At 39.9% G+C, this 24626-nt stretch overlaps 4 protein-coding genes and 1 long non-coding RNA gene across 5 annotated transcripts; 3 read left to right on the top strand and 2 right to left on the bottom strand.

Annotated features, from left to right (window-relative positions):
* Positions 1-1199: 1199 nt before the first annotated feature.
* Positions 1200-3849, bottom strand: LOC310956007 (1-phosphatidylinositol phosphodiesterase). Its single transcript, XM_083926091.1, has 4 exons — positions 3757-3849; positions 3230-3335; positions 1973-2543; positions 1200-1665 (listed from the first exon to the last, which is right to left on the bottom strand). Exons 2-4 carry the CDS (start codon positions 3298-3300, stop codon positions 1300-1302), a joined length of 1008 nt encoding a protein of 335 aa, XP_083782217.1. The 5' UTR covers positions 3301-3335; positions 3757-3849; the 3' UTR covers positions 1200-1299.
* Positions 3850-6594: 2745 nt separating this feature from the next.
* LOC310955621 lies at positions 6595-7571 on the bottom strand. The gene is made up of 3 exons (XR_014593449.1): positions 7508-7571; positions 6892-6969; positions 6595-6709 (listed from the first exon to the last, which is right to left on the bottom strand). It is a non-coding gene; the product is annotated as an uncharacterized lncRNA (long non-coding RNA).
* rpz2 (rapunzel 2) lies at positions 7155-9745 on the top strand. The gene is made up of 2 exons (XM_083925554.1): positions 7155-7223; positions 8486-9745. The coding sequence occupies exon 2, from the start codon at positions 8532-8534 to the stop codon at positions 9216-9218; it is 687 nt and encodes a 228-aa protein (XP_083781680.1). The 5' UTR covers positions 7155-7223; positions 8486-8531; the 3' UTR covers positions 9219-9745.
* Positions 9746-10958: 1213 nt separating this feature from the next.
* krit1 (KRIT1 ankyrin repeat containing) lies at positions 10959-18007 on the top strand. Its single transcript, XM_083925036.1, has 17 exons — positions 10959-11125; positions 12635-12804; positions 13064-13220; positions 13396-13488; positions 13567-13696; positions 13783-14026; positions 14216-14331; positions 14499-14642; positions 14737-14893; positions 15320-15427; positions 15607-15763; positions 15996-16147; positions 16241-16407; positions 16518-16605; positions 16715-16921; positions 17534-17650; positions 17788-18007. Exons 2-17 carry the CDS (start codon positions 12703-12705, stop codon positions 17875-17877), a joined length of 2229 nt encoding a protein of 742 aa, XP_083781162.1. The 5' UTR covers positions 10959-11125; positions 12635-12702; the 3' UTR covers positions 17878-18007.
* A 1274-nt stretch (positions 18008-19281) lies between these two features.
* On the top strand, positions 19282-24279 carry cyp51 (cytochrome P450, family 51). Its single transcript, XM_083925843.1, has 10 exons — positions 19282-19444; positions 19535-19633; positions 20366-20542; positions 20949-21075; positions 21377-21551; positions 21768-21887; positions 22361-22556; positions 23304-23399; positions 23505-23673; positions 23877-24279. The coding sequence occupies exons 1-10, from the start codon at positions 19283-19285 to the stop codon at positions 24053-24055; spliced, it is 1500 nt and encodes a 499-aa protein (XP_083781969.1). The 5' UTR covers position 19282; the 3' UTR covers positions 24056-24279.
* Positions 24280-24626: the final 347 nt, after the last annotated feature.

Here is a 24626-nt window from a genome sequence, read left to right as displayed (position 1 = left end):
GGTGGCCAATGTTCAATTTCTAGATTCTTTCCAAAAGCAACTCTACATTTTCCACAATGCAACGCGTTAGCTGAGAGTTCAGATAATAAGAAGAGCTCCCTTTAATGTATATCATTTGCAGAATATTAAAACATTGAGTAAAATGCAAAAAAAATGTTTTTAAAAAGAGATACACACAGCTCATGTTCAGAACTTCTGTACGGCTGTGACAACTATACTAATTATAGGTAGAAAGTGCCGTTAAAGTCATTCCTCAGCTGCAGGGATGGTGCAGCAGATGGTTTTCAGACAGTATGAGAATTTTCTTTTTTAACACTAAAGCATGTTACCATGTTCTCGTAGAAACTCCACCTGAAAATTTGCATATGATTACTACTGATAGAGACCATAGACTGTATAAAAAAATGGACGTAGCCTCTCCGTCAAGGTCCGTTCTCTCAACTTGATCCATTCACCCCCGCCTGTGGGAGTCGCCATCTTGTCAGACTTTGACTCCGCCTCATTTCCTCTTACCAAAAAAGGACATTGATGTGACGTTGGGGGGAGGGAGAGACGTCCATCTGGCTGACGTATACCTCCGCGGAGAAGTGAGGGACAGAGGCTAGCTGTCGGTCAAGAGGCAGAGGCCCTAATTATTCATAAACTTTAACCTACAATACAATAAAAACTAGCCTGATACAAAGGAATTCACCGCCCTCAGTGTTGTCATGGAGATATGACCTAAACATGCAGACTAGAATGTTTTTATGTACCAGGCCTTAAACAGGCTTAATTATGCTGTGAAAAACTGCCTGTATAACATGGGGGTCAATGAGAAACTGCTCTATAATGCAAACTACTCCTACTGGACACTCAGAGAACTGAAGTTTTTGGCACTTCCTATTGGATCAACCAGGAAGTCGCTGTGGTGGGGGCTTGATAGCAACACAAAACCTGGCAGTTATCTCTGCAAGTTCATCTGTATCAGCTTATTATTTTTCCATTCAGCTTATTTTTATCACAGTTACCACATGACCTGATTAATGATTCATAAGATATACCAAAACAGAAATTACAACACACTTTAGCACTTTTCACTGCACAAAACTTCCCGTTGCCATGTCTGATTTATTTTTATGCAACATTTATTTTGTTTCCAGTATCTTTGGTGAGTGACACAAGGAAAAGTTTCATCCGAGGTACAATTTAGATCATGTTCAATACAGTAGAGTAGTAAAGTTACAACTATTGAATCCGACCTACAACTGCTGTATTTGGTCTCCATAGTGATGCCTCGTTTATTGTACAGACATCTTGACATCAGACATTCATGGTAAAATGTTTGATCATCTTCTTTCTCAGTGAAGAAATTGTATTTTTCAAACTTGCCTGGACCTGTCTCCTCTCTATGAACTCTTTCAGTTGGAAATCAATGATCATTTGAATAATAGGAGCACCAGGGAAGTCCATGCATATGATTCCAAGGCGCTGGTTCAGGTCTGTCTTAGCCCTCAGGTAGTCATACAGTTGTGCATTGACGCGCTGAGAGACGGCTCTGGGGTACGCGAACACACCGGCTCCGCTGCTGTAGGTGAGAAATATCTGGGCCTTGTTTCCTGCAGGTGCAGCCTCCAGGTGCTGGTAGACGCTCTGCCACTTCTCCTCCACATGCAGAAGTGTGGGAACCTTCAGGGAATGGGGACTTTAATAACTCAAAAGCATTCATGACAATTACTAGACATTTTTAGGAATTTGCTTATGATGCGGGCACCTACAACCATTTGTTTTGGTCCTGTTTGTCAGGGTTTGATACCCTTGTATGTGGCACAGTTCTTTCGATCCTACCCTTTGACCCATACATACACCTCAACCTCAAGCATACTACTCTTAGCTCCCCTGGAACATCTAGCAACGTTCTCTACTTCATTTTTATCTTCTCCCTTTGTTGTGGACTAAAGTTGGTTTTGATGTGTGTGTTTTGAATGTTTCATACCCTCCAGTCATCAGCTATGTCCAGGGAACCATAACGCATCCCCAAGTCTGGCCCAGAAAAGTCTTGCAGGACAATGAGTTTCCCTCGGGCCTCTGCCATGGTCGGCACGAGCCGGCTGTGATACAGCAGGTCCCAGTGGGCGTAACGATGGATGTAGTCTACCACAGCACCATAGATGTCATACGTCTCACTGAACTCCTCCTTCAGCCGCATCAACACCGTCTCACTCGGATACTCTCGAAGGAAGTCAGCCACACCCTCCAGCACGTGGCCAAAGTGCGCCCGCTGATAGGACACCCCGTGATGGATGGTGAGGTTCCCCTTGACATGACGGACACGGACGTCTAGGAAGCGGACGCCAGCTCGAAGCTGGGAGGCCAGGCTCCAGCTCTGGCACTCCGCATACACGCCGCCGTACAGGGCCATGGTGTTGTGGGTCCCAGGGATGGTGACCTCAGACAGCGGCTGATCATCGGGGATGCTGGCCATCCAAGACGGGCTGAGGAACTCCGGGTTGGGTGTGTCATCATAATCAGGTCTCTGAACGGCACCGTAGCTCAAACCGATGACTCTAAAACATAACAGAGATTGTTTTTCACAAGAGATTTTTCTTAATGGTGACAAAATATCTATGTTTTTTTAAAAAGATTTATGAGAGCAAAATTCCAAATCTAAGCAGTCACAGTTTGAATTTTCTGTTATATTTCCTAATAATAAAATATAATAATGAAATATACCTCTTATATTTGTTAATAGTTACTTGAGTAACAATAAATAATAATAATAAAATATAAACGTATATATAAATAAAATATGTCATATAGAATGTAAAATTGGAATGCAAATTAACACATTTGTACTCAGTTTGTTAAATTGTTCATTATCAATCTGAGGCACACGTTGCTCTAACTGCCAGTAAACGAAATTAATACGAAAAAATCATTCCAAGTCCTTTTATTACCACCGCTATCCATCCTTTAAATTATTCATATTTATTGTGTTTTTGTACATCGAAGTTTTAAAAATGCATGTATTTTATATGTATGTATCAATGTCATTTACATATCATTTAAGCTTATAGCCTTTGATTGTTTTATCTTTGTAATTAAAAGTGTTTTTTTCTTATTTCTCATGTTCATTGTGTGGGGATTTGTTGACTTGAGTAATAAGTAGCTGCAAAAAACATCCTTCGGTATAAATAAAGTTATATTAAATTGAACTTAGAACAATGTGTTATCAATAATTCAGTTTACTCACCCCACCAGCGCCATCAGCTCAATTAACAACTTCTGCATTTTCACTGGACCTCCTCTGATGCCGCCCATCATTGATTGATCAGTTCTGACGTAACGTGAATAACAAACTGGCAAATGAGATGATCAAGTAATTAGGCAGTTCAATAATAATGTATCTATTAATAATGGATTGCTAAACTGGTCAACAGAACAATGAGAGCAATAATGAACCTAAATCAGATTTAAAATAAAAAAAATCAGAATAAAACAGATTAGATGATCATAAAACTATATTTCCCCTAAACTCTATTTCTCTTTCTGGCTACCATGCACCTGCCTATTATTATTACTATTATTTAAAAAGAAAAACACTTTCCCTTCATGAAAGAATGTCAGCCAATATTAAAACCAAGCAAACAGTGGAAACAATTCGATCCCGGTCCGAGCTGAGGTCGACCTCAGCTCACCCCTCCAGGCCATTTCAATGGTAGGCTTAAACCTTTCTAATCCCAAAAAGGAACCAAACCGTCCACCGCTGCTGTGTCAAACCTGCTGATGTGTTGATGTGCTGCTCTCGTCCACTCCAGCTCAGACCTGAAACCAGAAGGTGTTGGTCCTCAGTCCGGTCCGGGTGCCTGGGTACAGAAAGAGACAGAGAGAGAGAGAGAGAGAGATAGAGAGAGAGAGAGAAAGAGAGAGAGAGAGAGAGGAGCAGAGGGGGTCAGAGGCAAAATGACCGAGTCAGTGTGTCGATGAGGGATGTTATTATAGGAAATACCAGCTGAGCTCTACGTTACAGAGGAGGGGTGGGACGAGAGGAGTGTGTGTGTGCATGTGTGTGTGAGGGGTATTCATCTGATCACGTCCCTCGTTTATTGAGGTTCAGAAACGCATTAAAAAAATCCTAAAAGTCAAGGGAGTGGATGAAAAAAAACGGGCTGTTTGACGTTTTTTTAAGCCCACCTACGCAAACATTTTTCCATAGTACCAAGTTTAAGATTTTAATATAAAACAGTTCAGTGTGTACAGGCGAACTGAAAACACAAAGTGTAATATGCTCAGTGGAGTGACCTGATAATCCCTAAGAAAAATAACTTGTTTTAGTTACAGCGGGGTTTGGCTTTGTGCATAAACTACAGGTGAATATTTTCCCACAGCGTTTCTTATCAGTTAGTAAAAGCTCCAGAAATAGTATTTCTAACAGTATAGATAAGATGTGTATCCGTTCAAAAGTAAGAATTGTAAAGACAACTTCTCAACACAAAGGTCTACACAAACATTTCTGCATACAACGTGCCATGTTACCAATAAACTACTAAAATAATGTAGCCGTATTTGAATTTTTCTCTGGCTCATTGAGGTTGTCCCCAGTTTTATTTAAATTATAGGGAGAAAATAGGGAATTACTGAGAATATCAAATAGCCAACAAGGTGGATGGACATATTGAATTCTGTAAAGCTGTTAAAATAGTAAGTCTTGAAGTTTGCGTACAGTTTCAGTTGGTTCACAATTGTATCAAGTAGTTTGTATTTTTCATCTTCTGAATATCTCAAGGACATTTTACACGTCATCCAGCAGCATCATCGTGAATCATTACTATCAGACAAAGAATAAACTGAGAAAGGTGTGAAACAACATCAAAGTGATGAACTTGCACTTCAATTGGACTCTAAAGAAGACACAGCTGCTCTCCAGACATATGTCTTTTTAGAAACTAGACGCTGCAAGATCAGTAATTACTAAAAGCAACCATGCCATTGTATCAAATCTACTATAAACCGTATTTTATAAAATTGTAAAAAAGTTGCAGTGTTCCACAAAAATGTCTCTTCATTCTGCAGCAAATGTTTGATACATCACAATGGTACAAATGCAAACACTACTAAAAATCATGACTTGTAGAACATCAGTTTGTGATTTTGAATGGTTTCTGCAGTTGTGTTGTTGTGATATAGCCTATTAAACGTTTGTTGCACAATACAGAGAAAAAGCTCACAAAAGAGGTTTGAGTGGTTTGTGTATGTGTGTGTGTTTGTGTGTGTGTGTGTGTGTGAATGAACATGGAAAGGTCTGCAGATGTTTTCTCGTTTCGTCTCATATCACGACGCGGGAAGTCAAATATTACATAACAGACTTGTCCTTGTCCTGTTGAATAATATTGGGTTAGCTGTCAATACAGATTGTATATCCACCGTGTACATTCACAATTCCTGCAGTTTTTCTTAAATAATCAGGCCAGGTAAATCCAGGTGAACACTGGGAACAAATCACGCTCTTTGACTTTTATGCTTACATTTATTTCTATTAAAATATACAGTAAAGCTAATGGAAGAAAACGTTTCTGTGCTTGAAGTTAATGATACACTATCCACTATCCTGTTGTCAGTAACTGTATCCAGTTTACTGTTAATTCATTTGACATTAATTCATTTAATTATTGTTTTTTCTTAAAGCCTCAAATGACATAATATGATATTTTAAGGTAAGGGGCCTTGCTGCGCAGGAAGCTGAGGAGGAGGCACGGTAATGCTTTATACCACCACTAGATAGCACTAAAGTAACATCTTTTATTAGTACAAAAGGTTTTAAACAAGCAAAGCACTGAAAATGTTCTTTGTGCATGAAATGTACTGTATGAATTCACTTGCCTTGTCTGCCACAGTCACAGCCTGCAGAGCTGTTATTAAGGATGATGATGATATCCGCGTTTGTTGGCAAATAAAATCCATACTGTCAGCTGATCACCAATAAATCAAGCAATCAGCAAATCATACATAATCGTGTGTATAGTGCAGTTTGTCACAAAAGCCATGCTCATTTTCATTACCACATTATTTTGGCTGGTGTATCAACACTGATTCTTAAAACTCACTCTTTTTTGCCACATAGATTCTGACATTCACCAATGTTTCTGATTTGGGATTTGTTCTTATAGGTAAGAACAGAATCTACGCTCAAGAGCACTCCTGTTACACGAGGGCTGACATGTTTGTGCAAAATAATTGGTTATTAAACAGTTGTATAATGTTAAGATTTAAATTAGGGTAATAGTTTTGTTGTTGTAATACAAATGTAAGAGTTTTAAGGAGGTTTTAGTCTGATACAAAGGTAGATATCTGAATTAAAAATGGGTCAGTATTTTGTTTCTGTAACTATACGATACTCAGAAACACACACACACACACTCTCTCTCTCACACACACACAAACACTCTCTCTCTCACACACACACACACTCTCTCTCTCTCTCTCTCACACACACACACACACTCTCTCACACACACACACACACACACACACTCTCTCTCTCTCACACACACACACACACACACACACACACACACACACACACACTCTCTCTCTCTCTCTCTCTCTCACACACACACACACACACACACTCTCTCTCTCTCTCTCACACACACACACATGCGCCTCCAGAAAAACCAGCTCTTGATACTTCTTTTGAATTTCATTGTATCCCTTTCAGTATCAGTCTGCATACCTGTAAGAAAAGGAGGAAACATTTTTAAACACAACTTTTATTATATTTTATATCCTGTTTACATATTTTAGTCTCAAGGAATATGTGAATGTGTGAATGAGAGGCAAATTGTAGGCACTTTGTCAGTTGAGGTAGTATAGTGTATATAATAAAGTCTTCAGAGCCTTTTCATTGACACTCACATGACATAAAGTCATCCTGTTTCCATTGTCACTTCTATGGTTTCTGGTCGTCTGTACTGGTTTGGAAGGTGTGGGGACCTGTAATTATAACAACAGAATGAAAAGGATACCCTGTCATTCACTGCATGTGTTGTGGTTGGGGCTTGCAGCCGCATTGCATTTGAGGAAACTCCCCTCATCCAATCACCACAGGGCATGCATGAGTCACTTCCTCGTGTTAACTCCCTTATTTGGCAGGAAGGGGCTGTCCTTATTTGACAAGGGAGGAAAATGGTGGAAAGGAAAGTCATACGGCTCCAGTAGACAGAGTGGTTCCAACAGTTTTATCTCTGGTGAGTAAACATCTGTCGTCTCAGTGCTTTCTAATCTATGATCTGAAGGATGTTTAAACTGTGCGGGACAGCTGAGTCAGCTAGGACGATTAAATGTAACATGAAGGAAGTAAAAGATGGTGGATTCATGTGTGTGTGTGTGGGGTTGGGAATCAGGAAATGAGAAAAACAAGCTATAAAACAAACAAAGAAACATGTTTTGAGTTAAAGTTAAAGGTGCCGCACAGCAACTGGAGGTTATTTGAAATGATAAAGAGGATACATTGAAGGTTATGATACATTACCATCTGTTAATCCCAGTCTTGTTACTATGAAGACACACCCACTGTTTTCCTTGACTTATTTTTCCTGCAGGACAACATTGAGAAGGATGATTAATGTCAAAACTATGTGTAAGATGCATACAGATGGATTTGGGTTTGCGGTCTCAGAAACTAGATCTGTGATACTGTATTTAAGTGCTTTATAATAAACAATATGTTGTAAAATGATTTCCCAAAACAAAATCCTTGTTTCATTTAAAATGTATTTATTAAGTCTGACACTATGGAAGAACAAAAACAACTTTCTTCTTTAGCTGCAACAATGAATTTAATTTCAATTAGATTTATAGTGCCACATCAATTATTTGATTAATTAATAAACAAAACATTAACGGGCAACTGTTTTGATAATAGATTAATTTATCAGGTTTTTTAAAGCTATAATGCCAAAACTCAACTGGCACCAGCATCTCAAGTGTCTATGATATTAAAATAAATATATTTGTTTGTTAGACTGTTAAAATAAGCATTTTAATGCAAACTTAGGTTTTACTACTTTCTGACAGAACAAACAATTAATAAAATAAATGAGAAAGTAATTGACAGATTAATCAATCATGAAAATATTCATCACTTTGAGCCCTAGTTTCCTCCTCTGCTCACACGTTGGAACGCTTTGTATCACTGCAGACAACATGAGCCGTCATTGTGACCTGTTGCCAGTAACTTAAGTCTGTAAGATGACACCTTCTACAATATGGCGTTCCTACAGCAGCTGGTGACATGTGGGCTGCAGCAACCTGAGAGTCAGCCATGAGCTTAATATTTAGGGTAAAGCAAGAAGAAGCTTTAGAGACCCCCTGTGAGCGACCCTCTAGGTAAAGCTTTAAAATGTGGTCAGAAGCTGAAGCTACCGTGAAAAGTACGGATTCAGTTTTAAAGCTATACATGTTTGGATATGTTTTTAAATATATTGGTGCTTTTTTATTATCTCTCCAGACTCACTTTGTGTGAACTTTAACGTGGCAGAAGAAAAGTAGCATTGATGGCTGATGCACAGAAGATCAAGAAAACTGCAGCCAAGGTGCTGTGCTGCGTGGAGAAGGTGTCCTCCTTCGCCTCCTCCATCGACCCCATCTTTGGCATAGTCTCCTCCCTGGTTGGGGTAGCTCGCAAGGGCCTGATACAGGAGGAGGGCCATGCTCTAGACAAGGAATTCCAGCCGCTCCACACCAAATTGGAGAGCATCTCCGAAAAGAACCAACAATGCCTGAGGAGGATCCGCATCGACGAGGTGAACGAAACCTATGGCAAGTATGAGGAGTACATCAAGCACCAGTACACTGCCTTCAACAACATGGTGGCACAGGTGAAGAAAGATCCAGACAACACCCAGCGCCACATGGAAACCTTTGAGAAGATTTATGAGAGAGACAAGAGTGACATGAGCCTGGACGTGTACTACCGCGGCGTGATGGGTACTAAACTGCTGTTTGGAAGACCCCTGCTGAAGGTGTACCTGGACAACTGCGACGGCAACCGTGAGATCATGGAGCGCCGCTGTTCACACATCACCCACCTGTTCCACATGGGCCTCATTGCCCTCATGGCCTACACAGCTGTTACAGAGGACGACGAAGACGAGGTGCGGGAGAAGTGGGCCAAGAGGGTGCTGGACATTCAGGAGAAGATGCAGGAGGTGCTCAGTCAGTGTAAAGAAACGCCATCCTGAACATGGACCAGCAAAGAGGGAGGATACCCAGGAACAAGCTGTGGACCAATGAAACAAGACAAAATATGTTATAATATATACATTTAAATGAAACCAAAGCCATGCTTTATTTGTGCATTTGAGCTGCTCCTGATATTCTTATCGCAGCATTTTAGTTACATATCGATATGTATGTTATTTTTTATTTCAAAGAGACCACTATATGTTTCAGTTGCTTTGTGTCCATGCCAATATATGCTGAAGTTTTATACGATACAATCTGTTCCTCAAAATGTACATATTAGTGGATATAGTTGTACTAAATTTGTGTAATCCCTTTCATCCACACCACAACCAACAATCTATGAAAAGCCATGTTGTACTAGTTAGTCAAATTTGGAATAAGGTTGTGTATAGGGGCATAGCGCTGGATAAATACTTTATCTGTACAACACACTCAAAAAACAGCACTGTTGAATATACCTAACTCTGCATAAAACAGAGACCACTTTCAAGATACCAGATAAACAATAAACTCATTAAAACAGTTTGATTCCATTGCTTCCCTTCATTGTTGAGTATTATAGTGATAGAAAGATGTCTGTCAACATAATTCAACAGCAAAATTGTGTCTTTATGCTGTCTAACACTATGTAATGAAATTCAGCATGTTTAAGAGGGTATAACCTGGGGAAAATGCAGATTAGGTTAGCATAGCAGAAAGATCGTAAATGGGAGCGTACCTACAGGTATGTTCCCTGCTTTGTATGTGACCGGGGAACATAAAATTATAAAAAATAAATCAAAATTAAGTTAAATCAGTGAAGGCAGAGGCTTAAACAACCGGGGAACATGGGGATGACCCCCTGCAAACGAGCTAGCTTGGCTCTGTCCAATGGCAACAAAATCTACCAACAAACGCCTCACTAATTATAATGTTATATTTCATTTGGTTTAATCTGTACATCAACTGAAATGTAAATGACAATTTACTTTTTAAAGAGAAGATCATCATTAGTTAATTTTTCATACTGCATTATCTTAGTCCCTTGGGCTAACTCACTCACGTTGTTAACCCAGGGTTAACCTAAGCCTGTACTGCACTTTTACTAGTAAATACTTAACCGAGGGCTAGTAGAAGTGCACATAACTCAAGTTAAAATTACAGAATACCATTGTTGACTTAACATTTGCAATTTAGCCCTGGGTTAAGTCGGTTTTCAGAGGATGACCCCTGTAAACTTGAGGCTAACTTGGGGAATGTGCCAGTGGGAATGCTAATATCTCCCTTAGCCTCGGGCTAATAGGGCAGTGCTGGTTGCCTGGCAACAGTTTACAGTTAGGAAGTAGTCCAGCACATAAAACATTTTAAAATAATAAATTGTACATTATAACACTATTTTTACACAGGTAAAAAACAGAAAGTGAGCTTTAAAGGTGGTAATAGGCGGATTTTAACTGGCAAACAGAGCCAAGATAGCATGTTTCCCCCTTTTTTCCGAATTGTAGCCTACCAAACTACGAAAAAAAAGAGGCCCTCACCATAAAAACAGCAAATTATTAAATATATAATGTAACTGTAATTACATACTTTAAATTTCTAAAATGAATTTGACAAAACCGCTCTTATTTTAAAGGAATTTGGCAAGTATGTGAATAATATTCAATACTGCGGCACTGAGTCCCCCTCACCGCCAGAGTCCTCTGTTTTCCGAGCGGAGCCGCTGTCAGTAAACGTAACGCGAGTCCTGTGTTGGTGTCTGCCCCAAAGTTGCAGGCCTGAGACGCTGCACCCCAAATATATGCTCTGCAAGTTCACCCGGAGCTGTCTCCCGGCCCCGGACGGCTAAATCCACCCTGATGAAACTACCTGAGAGCCGAGCGAAGCTGAGATCGGTCTGTTTGAGGGAAAAGTCACGTCGCTTTCGGTAAGTTTCATCTGCTCAACGAGCGGAAAAAGCGGTGATGATGAGTGTAGCACCCCGGCTACAGCTGCCGATTCAGCCCGGAAAGTTTGATCATTAATGCGGCATATCAACTGTGTTTAATCCGGCAGCTCCGGGTGTAGTCTTAAATAAAGTGTTTGATACAGTTTGTGTAATAATAACTGTTTAAAGACAACAGAGTTGGGTTTCCGGGGCGTGACCTCCCTCTGAACTCAACAAGTTGATGTCTGACTTTAGTAATAATGTTACTTTCTTTATTGATTTATGTACAACACTTACATCCAACCTGCGTCTTTGAAGAGCGGGTCAAACCTGGGCCATGGAGGACTAAACATGACTGAAGTTTCATTAAATAAAGAAATGTATTTATAAATGTGTAGATAAATAAAGGAGTACAACAATCTGAAATTAATGAATAAATAAATACATGTATTTATAAATGTGTAGACAAATACAGGAATACAAACATTTGAAATGAATGGACTCATAAATAAATGCACGGAGAAATGTATAAATTAAAGCAAAATAAATCAATAAATGAGTAAATAAATGCCTTTTTATTTCTATATTTTTGTTCACCTACATTATTTATTTGTGTGTCCATATATTATGAGGTAGTATTTATTCATACATTTATTTATAAATTATTTAATTGATTCATTTCTGCATTTATTTATTTATTTATTGAGACCTTTTATGAACTAATGTTATGTTATGTGTAGTCCTCCATATTGCCAGAGCTGCAGAATGCATAATTCTAAGTTGCTACATGTACATACATATATGTATATGTGTATATGTTATATGTACAGTATATATAACCACACTCAAAAGCTATCTCAGGTGCCTTTACTTTATTTTACAATATCACGTATCACAGTTGGTTGTGTTTTGCATAAAAAGTAATAAATATAATGTATTGTATTTGAAAAAAAAAAAGACCTCAAACGTCTTCTGTTCTGGTTTTTAAAAGTTGAATTACAATTCAGTGATGCAGTTTTCTTAAGTTAATTGACCCTTTAGAGGAAATGAGACATTACATATTTGTATTTACTCGCAGTCCTATTTTAAATTAGGGCTGCCACTAGAAATGATTTCCTTATTGATTAATCCAACGGCTATTTTCTCAGTTAATAAACAGATATTTTGTCTATGTAATGTCAAGAATAGCAGCAATTTCGTCCTTTTTTCTTAGATTAAAAAAAGATTATGAGTTAAAAGACAAATCGATTTTCAATGATCGCAGATTCATTGTATAATTTTATTGATTAATTGAATCGTAATCAGCCTAAATATTGTATAAACATGAAAAGACGTTCCAAAAGTATCATCCCATTCCTGGTATTTACTTATTGTGAGTTTTGATTTGTCAGAAGAATAGTCCAGCCTTAACCTTTATGTAAACAAGCTAGACATCAGTCTTATAAGCATGAAGTTATTAATCTCAACAATGCGATAACATTTATTCCCCCTATGATGTTCTGGTTGCAGGGATGCCTCTCCACAGCATTTGGCCTTTGTGTAGAGCGTTTCGTCGAGACTGAGGAAGAGTCAGCAGTATGGGCAACGAGGACAGGCCGGAGGATGTGTTTGTTGCCGTCATTCGCCCAAAGAGTCAAGTCAGTCTGAGCTCAAAGGAGTACAGAGCCAAAGCCTATGAGGTAACTGTGCTGACGTCAGATCACCTGCTCGCCTTGTTATATTATTATATTATGTTATATGAAATCAAATAAGGAAGTGTGTAGTCACTGTACGGTCGGACAATACGATTATTTTCCACTAATTATTATTTCTAAACCCAGATTATGAAAGAAAGAATCCCAACAGCCAATGACGTCTAAACAGGTGTTTACCCAGCCATTTAATCACCAATCCAGTCCATTTTGTTTAAACCCAGTTTCCATGCTTGTTCTTTTAAAGATCCTTCTGATTGAAGTGCCTTTGGAGGGGAAGGAGAAGAAAAGAAAGAAAGTTCTCCTGGCGACAAAGATCCAAGCTGCAGGAGACAAATCCAAATCCATATTGGATTATGTTGACGAAACAATCAGACCGATATCCAATAACCAAGGCTTCATAGGTGAGTGTGGGACATAAGTGCTTGTGAATATATCTAATTTTAAAACGTGCATATAGTATCACAACTTTTTAAACTTTTTTGACTCTTTAAAGTGAAGGAATAGTTGACTCTTTATAGTCTTTTGAGAGGACCTCTACGATTGTTTACCTCTGTGAAACACAACTTTGTGTTTCAGGAAAGCGTGTGGTGCATATGAAGAAATTCCCCCTCGATGGAGACAATGAAGGAAAAGAGGCCTCACTTTTTGTTGTGCCGGTCAGTGTTAAAGGTGAGCAACAATCAAAGAATCTTATCTTCTAAAAACAAATAGTTTACACACAGTATGTTAATAAAGCCCTCTGAACAGACAACAGCAAGCCCGTCTACAGCGCCGGGAGCCCAAACTTCTACTGCTTCCAGGACATCATGCGGGTGTGCAGCGAGACCAGCGCCCACTTCTGCTCCATCACCGCCAAGATGCTTCTGGCTTTAGACAAGTGAGGTTATATTTAAAAAACATAGTCTTTCTCAGAGTAGGCTTCTGTGCACACCAAGCTTTAACTTTGCCTCTTTTCTTCTACAGATGGTTAGCAGAGCAGCACACTGTGCCTCACGCCATCCCTGCTCTGTTCAGACCAGCACCCGTCGAGCGGGTGAAGACCAATGTCAGCAACCCGGCTTACAGCAGCGAGGGCAAACTGAATGACGAGGGTCTGCACATGGGATACACTGCTCTGGAGATCAAGAGCAAGATGATGTCGCTGGAGAAGGCAGATATGTGCATCCTCAACCCGCTCTACGGGTCCGATCTGCAGTACACAAACCGGGTGAGACTTTTTTTGTACCAGAAGATACTTGTGGACGGGGAATGCACGCATTTCATGTATTTTACATAGGCGAGATTGGTTTTCTAAAAGACACAAATGTCCTTTTGTTTATGATGTAAACTTGTAAAATGTGATTGTCTTTGCAATGGGATCTAAATCATCCTCATCTTTGTTTTTTCCTGTTTGAAGGTGGACAAAGTTATCATCAACCCGTACTTTGGGCTCGGAGTGCCCGACTACTCCAAGATCCAGATCCCCAAGAGGGAGAAGTGGCAACACGGTCCTAACTGTGTGGCAGAAGACAAGTAAGGGCTTATTCTTATATGAACCGATCTTTGTGTGTCATTTCTTCTCTTTCCAGACTTGTCTCTGAGTGTGATGGGTTTGTTAAAAAATGATCATGACTCCTCCCTTACACTTAGATCATGCAGTTTAAAAAATGCCTTTAAAATGATGTCAAAATTCTCTTCAGGGAGCGCCAGTGGGTGGACGACTTCCCCCTCCACCGCAGTGCCTGTGAAGGAGACACGGAGCTGCTGTCTAAGCTTCTGGATAGCGGTTTCTCTGTCAAGCAGCTGGACAGCGACCACTGGGCTCCCATTCACTACGCCTGCTGGTGAGTATCCAGATCTCTTATTTTCTTGGATTCTTTGTCGGTTTAGTATGATTAATAATTAGTTGAGGTTACATTTTTGTTTGGTTCCATCCAGGCACGGTAAAGTCGAGGCGACCAAGCTGTTATTGGAGAAGGGTAACTGTAATCCAAACTTGCTTAACGGCCAGCTCAGCTCCCCACTGCACTTTGCAGCCAGAGGAGGCCACGCAGAGATCGTGCAACTATTGCTGCAACACCCGGAGATCGACCGGGTAGGAAACGGGATGTTGGCGTTGTCTTTACATTTGGCTGTCTTCTTCTTTATTTACCCCAAAGCTGCAATGGATGATGTTGATGTCACTACTGCAGCAACATGCACTACTTTCCATTAGGGACAATGTATACACTTTTTGACTTGTGATATCAGTAAAGTGTTATAAATGTTTTATTTATTGTACAGTTATAGGGGAAACACTACACTGACTAATTTGTTGTTTCAAATTATTTAATGTTCATTATACTATTTATTGATAATATTTATTGATAATACTGTAAATGTGATGGATGTAGATGTTGCTTTCTATTGCCAGTTTACACAAAGCATTTATGTATTAGGATGCACTACATCTCATCTCACAATACAATTTTAGTGGAAGACAATAACCTGTAAATACTGATATTGACTTTCCCACCAACAGCAAATAGAGGACCAGCAGAAGAGATCCCCTCTTCAGGTGTGTGAGGAGAACAAACAGAACGAATGGGAGGAGACGGTGAAGCTTCTGCAGCAAACCAGCAGCAAACCAGTGAGTCACACAACAGACACCAATCACTGTATTTGTTTCGCAAACTGCTGTCTTCCCAAGCATAGTATGAGAACTCCTGCAGATTTTTTTTAAAAATGAACTAAATTATTAATAACAAAGGACTAAGCTGCCTTACTCGGTTTTGTTTATAGTTTGTACGCATGTTTGTGTTTTGACAGTATGAGAAGGTGCGTATCTACCGCATGGACGGCTCATATCGCTCCGTGGAGCTGAAACACGGCAACAACACGACCGTGCAGCAGATCATGGAAGGCATGCGTCTCTCTCAGGACACCCAGCAGTACTTTACCATCTGGATCTGCTCCGAGAACCTGCGTGAGTTCATCAAACCTTTTTTATATCAGAAAAGTTTAATCAACGTTCTATGTTGCTTTTTGATTCATAAAATATTATAATATTAAAAGATTAAATGCAATACAGAGATCTTTGGATCTTTCACCTTCAGAATTTCTCAACATCATGTGTACAATAACTGGCTTTTATTTAGCATGTTATCATTTCAAAAAAAGAAGTTTGCAGTAACATTGTTGTGCATTTTGTGTGTCAGACCTGCAGCTGAAGCCGTACCACAAGCCCCTGCAGCACCTGCGGATCTGGACGGAGATTGTGACGGACCTGACGGTGCTGGATCCTCAAAGGGAAACGCCTCAGCTCTTCCTCCGCAGGGACGTGCGGCTGCCTATCGAAGTTGAGAAAAAGGTCACTTGCATTTGTACAAGAAGCTACTGGTTTACAGCCAACATGACGCGTGTCCTCGTAGTCCTCACTCTGCTCCTCGCTGCTTTATTCCAGGTGGAGGATCCTCTGGCTATCCTCATTCTATTCGACGAGGCCCGTCACTGCCTCCTGAAGGGCTTCTTTCCCGCTGCGGACAGCAAGCTGATCACACTGGCGAGCCTCCTCCTGCAGATCATCTACGGCAGCTATGAGAGCAAGAAGCATAAGCAAGGGTTCCTCAAGTAAAACACCGTTTCAAATCATATTTAAATACACATTGCACCACAGTAGTGTGCCAAATTTTAGAACTACGAAGTAAAAAGCTTGACATTTGCATTTTTGTTCTTAATAGTGAGGAAAACCTGAAATCAATCGTACCGATATCCAAAGTGAAAAGCAAAGCGTACCACTGGACCAACAGGATCCTGCATGAATACAAAGTACGCCTGGAAGTTTTTTATTGTACAAATTCCTCTTTAAATGAAATCCCGCTGCTGGCTTAATGGACCGTTTGTTCTCTCTCTCTCGCTCTCTCTCTCTGACTGACAGGCCCTGAGCACCAGTGATGGGGTGAGTAAAGAGATGCACCACCTGCAGCGACTGTTCCTGCAGAACTGCTGGGACATCCCGACCTACGGAGCGGCCTTCTTCACGGGCCAGGTCTACACCAAGGCCAGCGCCAGCAACCACAAAGTCATCCGCGTATACGTCGGGGTCAACACGAAGGGGCTGCACCTCATGAACATGGAGACCAAGGTATCACCATATTTTATTTTATGTTTTTAACTTCTGTGATGCACGAAATGCTCCAAATGGTACCTGTAATTTTACTGCCCAAGCTGTTTTAAAAGGTGTTTTGTGCTTTTGTAGGAAGTGAAAACTAAAATGTTCTCTGCTTAGTCCTTATTCAGGAGGAAGCACAAATCCTCTACAATATTAACTTAATTTAAAACATTTTGATTAGTATTATCTTAGCATAATTTTATTTATAAGCTGATATCTATATGATTATGTCAATGTGTGGAATAAGATGATTTTTTTCAACTTTGAGGCTTCGAAAGGGCAAAAGGGAAAAGTGAATTTAAAAGGGTTACACTTAACAATCTGTAAAAAATCTGAGTGCTAACTTACATTTGGATGAGTTATTTACAACTGAAATTACATTTTTGCGTTGGAATATCTGTATTTATGGCTGTTGTCTGATGTTTATTAAATTTAAACCACAGAACTTGTTGGCTTAGTTTATTTTTTAAGAATAATGCGTACAGGGTTTTCTTTGTTTTTGTGTTTTAATTGAACATTCGGTGTGATGTCTCTCTTTTTGTGTGTGCTCAGTATGATCATTTGTTTAAATGTCGGCACCTCCAGGTCCTTCTCATCAGTTTAGAGTACGGCACATTCATGTGGCAGCTTGGACACGCGGACCAGTACTTCCAGATTCACAGCGGTGACAATAAAATGAACTTCATTGTGCACACAAAACAGGTGACTGCTGCAAGGACGTTTCCAAAACTATTCAAAGGGTTCAAAGTTGTTTTTTTTAAATAATAATCATGACATGATGTTAAAAAGAAGTTAAAACATGAATACTGTCTCTCTTTATGTGTGTTATTTGCATACAGGCTGGCCTTATTGTGAAGCTTTTGATGAAGCTGAGTGGACAGATGACACCAAGTGATAAAAGTGTAACAGACAAATACGCTTACGGCTGAAAACCCTTTGAAGAAACCACAGCTGCCATAGCCATCTCATTTGACTGCTATAACTCCGGAGGAAGAGCAAAGTCGGCCTCTCCACAAATGCCTCATTTTGTATATTATGCTTAACAATATCTTTCACAACCTCACATTGTGTATTTTGAGTGAATGTAAATATGTTTATTTAGGGTTTTGTTTTAATAAACCGACTGATGTATGAAGGAGGATGTGCTGGGAGTTTGTGTTGAACACTTAGAACCACATTATCTTTTATTTACAAAATGAAATGATTACCTTTTGGAATATTAGGCAGATGGAAAAATGTAACATTACCTGTTGAGGCAAAACTTTAAACTGATGGAAGTTATAATTATTATTACACAAAGTCACTGTAAGTCCTCTGCACGACTTATGGCTTTAGACTGAAAACCTTCAGGATAGTAGAAAAGTATCTGCTTGATAAATTAATTTTACCTGTCTTTTAATATTATTAAAAGTCGCTGTGCTAATAGCAGTAATAAGCAAGATACTCTAGAAATACATAATCAATTTATGACCATGTAGCTATGCCATAAAAAACATGATGTGCATATACTGTATATAGTAGGCCTATATAATATAATGCGTATGTGGCCCATATGCCTACCAATGAAATATTCCCTATTAAAACTTAATATCAAAGTAGAATTAATTATTAAAAGCTCATGTCATAAAAAAATAAAAATGATTATGCACACTTGTTTGCTAAGCTCCCTCTCCATATAATGTAGCTTTTTCAGGGTCGTTAGCATTATAACAATATTAGTTTACTGCTTTATAACATGTAAGAATGTTTAACTTAAGTGTATTTATAAGTTTGTTGAGAAAATGTAAATTTTGCTTTTCTAATTAGCCATTGTTAAGCACCTATACACCCTCGTTGAGAGCAAAGTGCTATGCTAACTAACTTTTTGTATTTATTCATTTATTTTGAGCATGTAGAATTCAATACAGAGAGAGAGAGAAAAAAAGGGGTAATATTATACAGTTTTATTTATTTTTAGGGCAAAGGAAAAAGTTTAAAGTCAAATAAAACGAGATTAATTACATATTTACCGATCAATCGATGGCGCACACCATCTTCGTCGTGCTGTGTGACGTCATATAGGCAGACATGGGTTCAGGTACCGGCAGCCAATCACAGCGGCGGCTTCTTGACGGACACGCGGTCAGTAGCCAATAGGAAGCCTCGGTTGGTCAGGCGGGGGCTGGACGAGTATTGACAGGTAGAGACGTTGGGGAAATATCAACGGTCCCTGAACATGAGCATCAGATGAACTGGACATGTATCAGCAGTAGAAACTTTAAATACTTGGGCGTTTATCTTCCTTATCACAAAGCGGACTTCCTCCAGTTGTTTTGAGGGGAAAGGAGGTTAAAAATGTCTGTCCATTTTTATGAAATGAGCAGTAAGCTGCTCGGGGACACGGTGGGGAAAATGAGCGACAACCTGACCTCCGTGGTGCTGGCTGCTTCTTTCATCACGCTCACGGTGGGGTACTTTTCCAAGCTGCTGCTCAAACAGTCCTCTGACGGTGATCTGGTGAGTTAAAAGACTAGAAAGAAATTGCATTGTATCTATTTTGTCAGTTTGCATTCAGCTGTAACTTTCATTATGTTCTGTCTTCTGCAGAAACACCCTCCATACATCCCCTCCAGCGTCCCCTTCCTGGGTCATGCCATCGCCTTTGGGAAAAGCCCGATTGAATTCCTTGAAAAGGCTTATGAAAAGGTAAGTACAATTAGAAAAACAAAAATACTGTTGCAGTTTTTAAAAAATGAGACTATTGGCAGGGTTTTTCTCTGTGCCTAGGTTTGTAGAAACATTGATCCTGTTATTCTTATATTTTATACTTCCCCTTGTTTATAATGTCCATATTTTTCTATATTTATCTAGAATTTATTGTTTCTTATTGATGCTTCTTTTATGTTTGCTTTCTACTTTGCTGCTGCTATGGAAACTTCCCCTTCGTGGGACTAACAAAGGAATATCTTTATGTGATATTGAACTAAATATCTTTAGCTTCTGGACGGTTTGTCAGACAAAATGTGAATATGTCAAAATGAGATTTAGAAATGCTATGCTTTAAACAATATACAAACCCCAAAATGCATAAACTAATGAAATAAACACCTAGGCAGGTAAATTGGTAATTCAAATATTGTTTAGTTGCAGCCCTGTGTTACAGTTTGCACTTATCCAAAGAAACAAATCCTTGTCTCCGTCTTATTTCACCTCTCACACAGTAATTCACCCACGTACGCACATGACCTTTTCACCGTGGTTCAACTTTTACATGGTTTGATTCCTAAAAAAGGACCGTTGTGACACCAGTCGTATGTAGGCTGCATAGTTTACTAATAAAATCAAATAAAAAAGGAATTTGAATAAGTCTTAGATGCCTGAAAAGATGAAATTAAACATGAATTGTACATTAATTGTCTTGCAATATTCCCCCCACAGTACGGCCCTGTGTTCAGTTTCACCATGGTCGGGAGTACGTTCACCTACCTGCTGGGCAGCGACGCAGCCACACTGATGTTCAACAGCAAGAATGAGGACCTGAATGCAGAGGACGTCTACTCCAGACTCACCACTCCGGTGTTTGGCAAAGGAGTAGCCTACGATGTGCCGAACCCTGTGAGTCCACCTTAACTGTGAATCACAGTTAAAGTCAACGTCATCTTTATTGTCCATTCCTGCAAAATGTGCCAGACACACAGAGGAATCGAAATTACGTTTCTCTCGGACCCAAGGTGCAATAAGAAAGTAAAAAAGTAATATATACAATAAATCAATTCTAAAAAGTGCAAAACAAGTAGAAAACAAAAGATTGAAAATATGCAATGTAAGGGACATAATGTGCAATATGCGGGATAAACAGGAAATAAATAGAAAATGTACAATATTAAGGACATAAAAGACAAAATATAATTAGGAATTTATCAGGAAGAAAGAAGTCAAATCAGTGAAAGACGTTGATAAATGCTGTGAATGACCCACTGTATCACATCTCTAATGCATGCTTTCTTTTTATATGTTGCAGATCTTTCTGGAACAGAAGAAGATGTTGAAAACCGGACTGAACATCGCTCATTTCAAGGAACACGTGAAAATCATCGAGGCAGAGACCATCGAGTATTTTCAGAGATGGGGAGACAGCGGCGAGAGTAGTAAGATCCTTCACAAATCACCCGATTAACACGTGATATATATAATATTAGAAAACTAACTAGTGACATAATTTACTCTGAATCCGTCTTCCAGTTTGTGGAGTTTGTAAAGTTCGTCACTGAACAGTTACAATGTGTCGTGCAGCCTGATATTGAGTCCATAACAGTACAACCTTAATGCATTACCCATTAAAAATGATTGCATGATAAGAAATCACTAGTTTTTGGTGGAAAATTGTCTCATTTCTTTGGATTGTTGCTGTTTCTTGTTCTCACTGAATGACCTTTTTGTCTCTTTCAGACCTGTTTGAGGCTCTGTCTGAACTCATCATCCTGACGGCCAGCAGCTGCCTTCACGGGAAGGAGATCCGCAGCATGCTGAATGAGCGGGTGGCCCAGCTCTACGCCGACCTGGACGGAGGATTCAGCCACGCCGCCTGGCTCCTTCCCGGCTGGCTGCCTCTGCCCAGCTTCAGGTGGGACTGCCGGAGCAGCTCAGGACACACACATCTGTGGAAAGAAAGAAACTCGAGCGCTAGCATTATGACGATAGAAGAAAAGACCTAAAAAATACTGGGAAACTAATTCAAAGAAGACAACCATACATAAAACGGATACCTCAGATGATAATGTATAAACTGTACTCGTAAAAATAATAACACAAATATAACTTTACCTTTTTTTTTTCTTAGGAAAAGAGACAGAGCTCACACAGAGATTAAGAACATCTTCTACAAGGTGATTCAGAAGCGCAGACAGTCTGGAGAGAAAGTGGACGACATCCTGCAGACGCTCATCGATGCCACATACAAGTAAGAGAGCGTCGACGTGCAAGGACAAAAAAAACAGATGACGGCATGGTTTCAGTTCACAGCTCGTGCTGCTGGATCACATTTAAATGGATCATGAGATACTTCCAGGCATCTTATTATGTATCTCCAAAGACTTTCTTAAGATGAAATAAAACATTTTAATCGTCTATCTTGTCCACTATGACTCCTTTGCAAGATGCATGTTAGTAGAATTTTCTAAGATTTAAGAGGAGCTTGGGATCCTTAAATGAACCAAAAACCCTCTGAACCCCATGGTTCTCATTAGAAAACAGTAAAAGTCAATACACCTCACATCATAACCACATTATAATGTGATCAGGTGTGAAGGACACAGTTTATGTTGTGATATCCAAATGTTACGTGTCATGAAATAAAAATCACCAATAAGTCTGAACAGGTGTCTGTAGAAAACTCTTCTTCTTCAGCTCTAAATGACTCTGTTTCCCCTTCAGAAACGGACAACCCCTGAATGACAACGAGATTGCGGGGATGCTGATTGGTCTCCTCCTGGCGGGGCAGCACACGTCCTCCACCACCAGCGCCTGGATGGGTTTCTTCATGGCCAGAGACAAAGCTCTGCAGGAGCGCTGCTACGCCGAGCAGAAGGCCGCGTGCGGAGAAGACCTGCCTCCGCTCGACTTCGATCAGGTGAGGCTCGTCCCACAGTGTGACTCTATCGGCCGTAATTATCACAACAACCAAAGCTATTAACATTTTTACAGTAACGTATCCTGACATTTGCAATGAATTAATAAATGAATAAGATAAGTCACAATTACGACAAAACACTAGGAGGTGCTCCTCCTCCTCCAGTTGCCGATATGGTGAGCTGGAGAGAAAAGAGACTGAAGGCTGCTGTTCTAAAGTAAATCACTTTCATGAAAGTATATTTAAAATGATGATGCATTATACAAAACAATGTATTATATTGTCAAAAAATGATAGAAATGAACTCAGAAAATGTAGATTAACCTCAGTACTGTATGTTAATTACTGACCACGCTCCGCTGGTCAAACTGCGTAATGACACCATTTCTAAATCAACCCAAGCTTCGTTTTCTGCATTATGTGTTCTGTAAAAAAAGTTTTCATCTGGTTAAACATTTACACAGACATATGTCTGTGGTGAGCTATAACAAACATTTAAATTTGTGATTTACTCGGTTTAAGATACAGTTTACAGACGACTGCCGTTCCCTTAACTGTAGTCTGTAACACTGCAGCTCGGAATATAGATCACAGTTTTGATTAAGATAATTTTTTGCATCAGTTATTTTTTACTACTTAAAATTACAGCTTTTCTTCAGATATTTTCTCCTGTTGGAGTCAGTGATGGTTCCCCTGGGGTTAATCCCAATATTAATAATCCTAATATTTTCCTACTGTCTTCTTCAGCTGAAAGATCTGAACTTGTTGGAGCGCTGTTTGAAGGAGACCCTGCGCCTCCGCCCGCCCATCATGACCATGATGCGGATGGCTCGCTCTCCTCAGGTAGGAACCCCTGGCTAGTGTTCGACATCAGCTTCCTCTTTTTATTTTAATGCTGAATTTCGCAGGGCAGCGTGAAAACAGTTTTTTCCTCCTGTCTCCTCTCAGACTGCAGCAGGATACACCATCCCTGTGGGCCACCAGGTCTGCGTCTCCCCGACTGTGAACCACCGTCTGCAGGACACCTGGGCGGAGAGGATGGAGTTCAACCCTGACCGCTACCTCAACGACAACCCTGCTGCAGGGGAGAAGTTCGCCTATGTGCCGTTCGGAGCCGGTAAGCACATTTACATTTTGTAAATATATAGCCTCTCTTTAAAGAAGTTTTATTTGTTAATAATTGACATAACAAACAGGCCAATAATGTATCGAAATCAACAAAAAGTCTGCTAAAATGAACATATTTCAACTTACTTAAAACTAAGCTGTAGATTTTAAAAAAAACAAATCAGAACTGTACCTCTGTTGTCCGCTCTATAGGTCGCCATCGCTGCATCGGGGAGAACTTCGCCTACGTCCAGATCAAAACCATCTGGTCCACTTTACTGCGCATGTACGACTTTGACCTGGTGGACGGATATTTCCCCACAATCAACTACACCACAATGATTCACACGCCGCACAACCCCGTCATCAGATACAAGAAGAGAAACCAGTGAGAGGCGGAAAGAACACAACGGAGGAAACAGTCGAACATCCGGAGTGTGTGAAGTGAAGCTCGGACTTTCTGGGACTTTGGGAACATTTAGATGAACGCGCTCTGCTCTTTCCTTTCAGCCGTTCTATTCCCCTTAATGTCAGCAGCAATACATGTTTGTTTGTTTTAAACTTGTGTTTCCAGAGGTAGTTACACCGACTGTATGACTCTGACTTGAACACAGATGCTAATATTCACAATGTGAATTCTTAAACACGGTGCCTTGATGGAGGGGGAACATCTGATGAACACTAGAAACATTTATTCCAGTGAATAACTCTTAAAACCAAGCAGAGGGTCTTACTTTAGTCTCAAGTCCAGACTTGGATGGGTGGAGGGTTTTCTCAGCGTCTATCCAGTGAAATTATGACCTTTGTTGCATTAAACACCTTTAAAGTACCCACTGTAAATAGCTGGGAGCTCCTTTGTGCACAGTCTGAATTATGAAACAGCCGTTGGGACGTTGCCACTGTCACAGATCATTTTACCCCCAAAGAAAGAATAATCTTTCAAACAAAAGAAAGTGAGGTCGG

This window comes from Echiichthys vipera, assembly GCF_963691815.1.
Source record: "Echiichthys vipera genome assembly, chromosome: 13".
Taxonomy (NCBI): Eukaryota; Metazoa; Chordata; class Actinopteri; order Perciformes; family Trachinidae; genus Echiichthys; species Echiichthys vipera.
The sequence above is the reverse complement of the archived record's forward strand: the minus strand, read 5'-3'. Positions and strand labels throughout refer to the sequence as shown.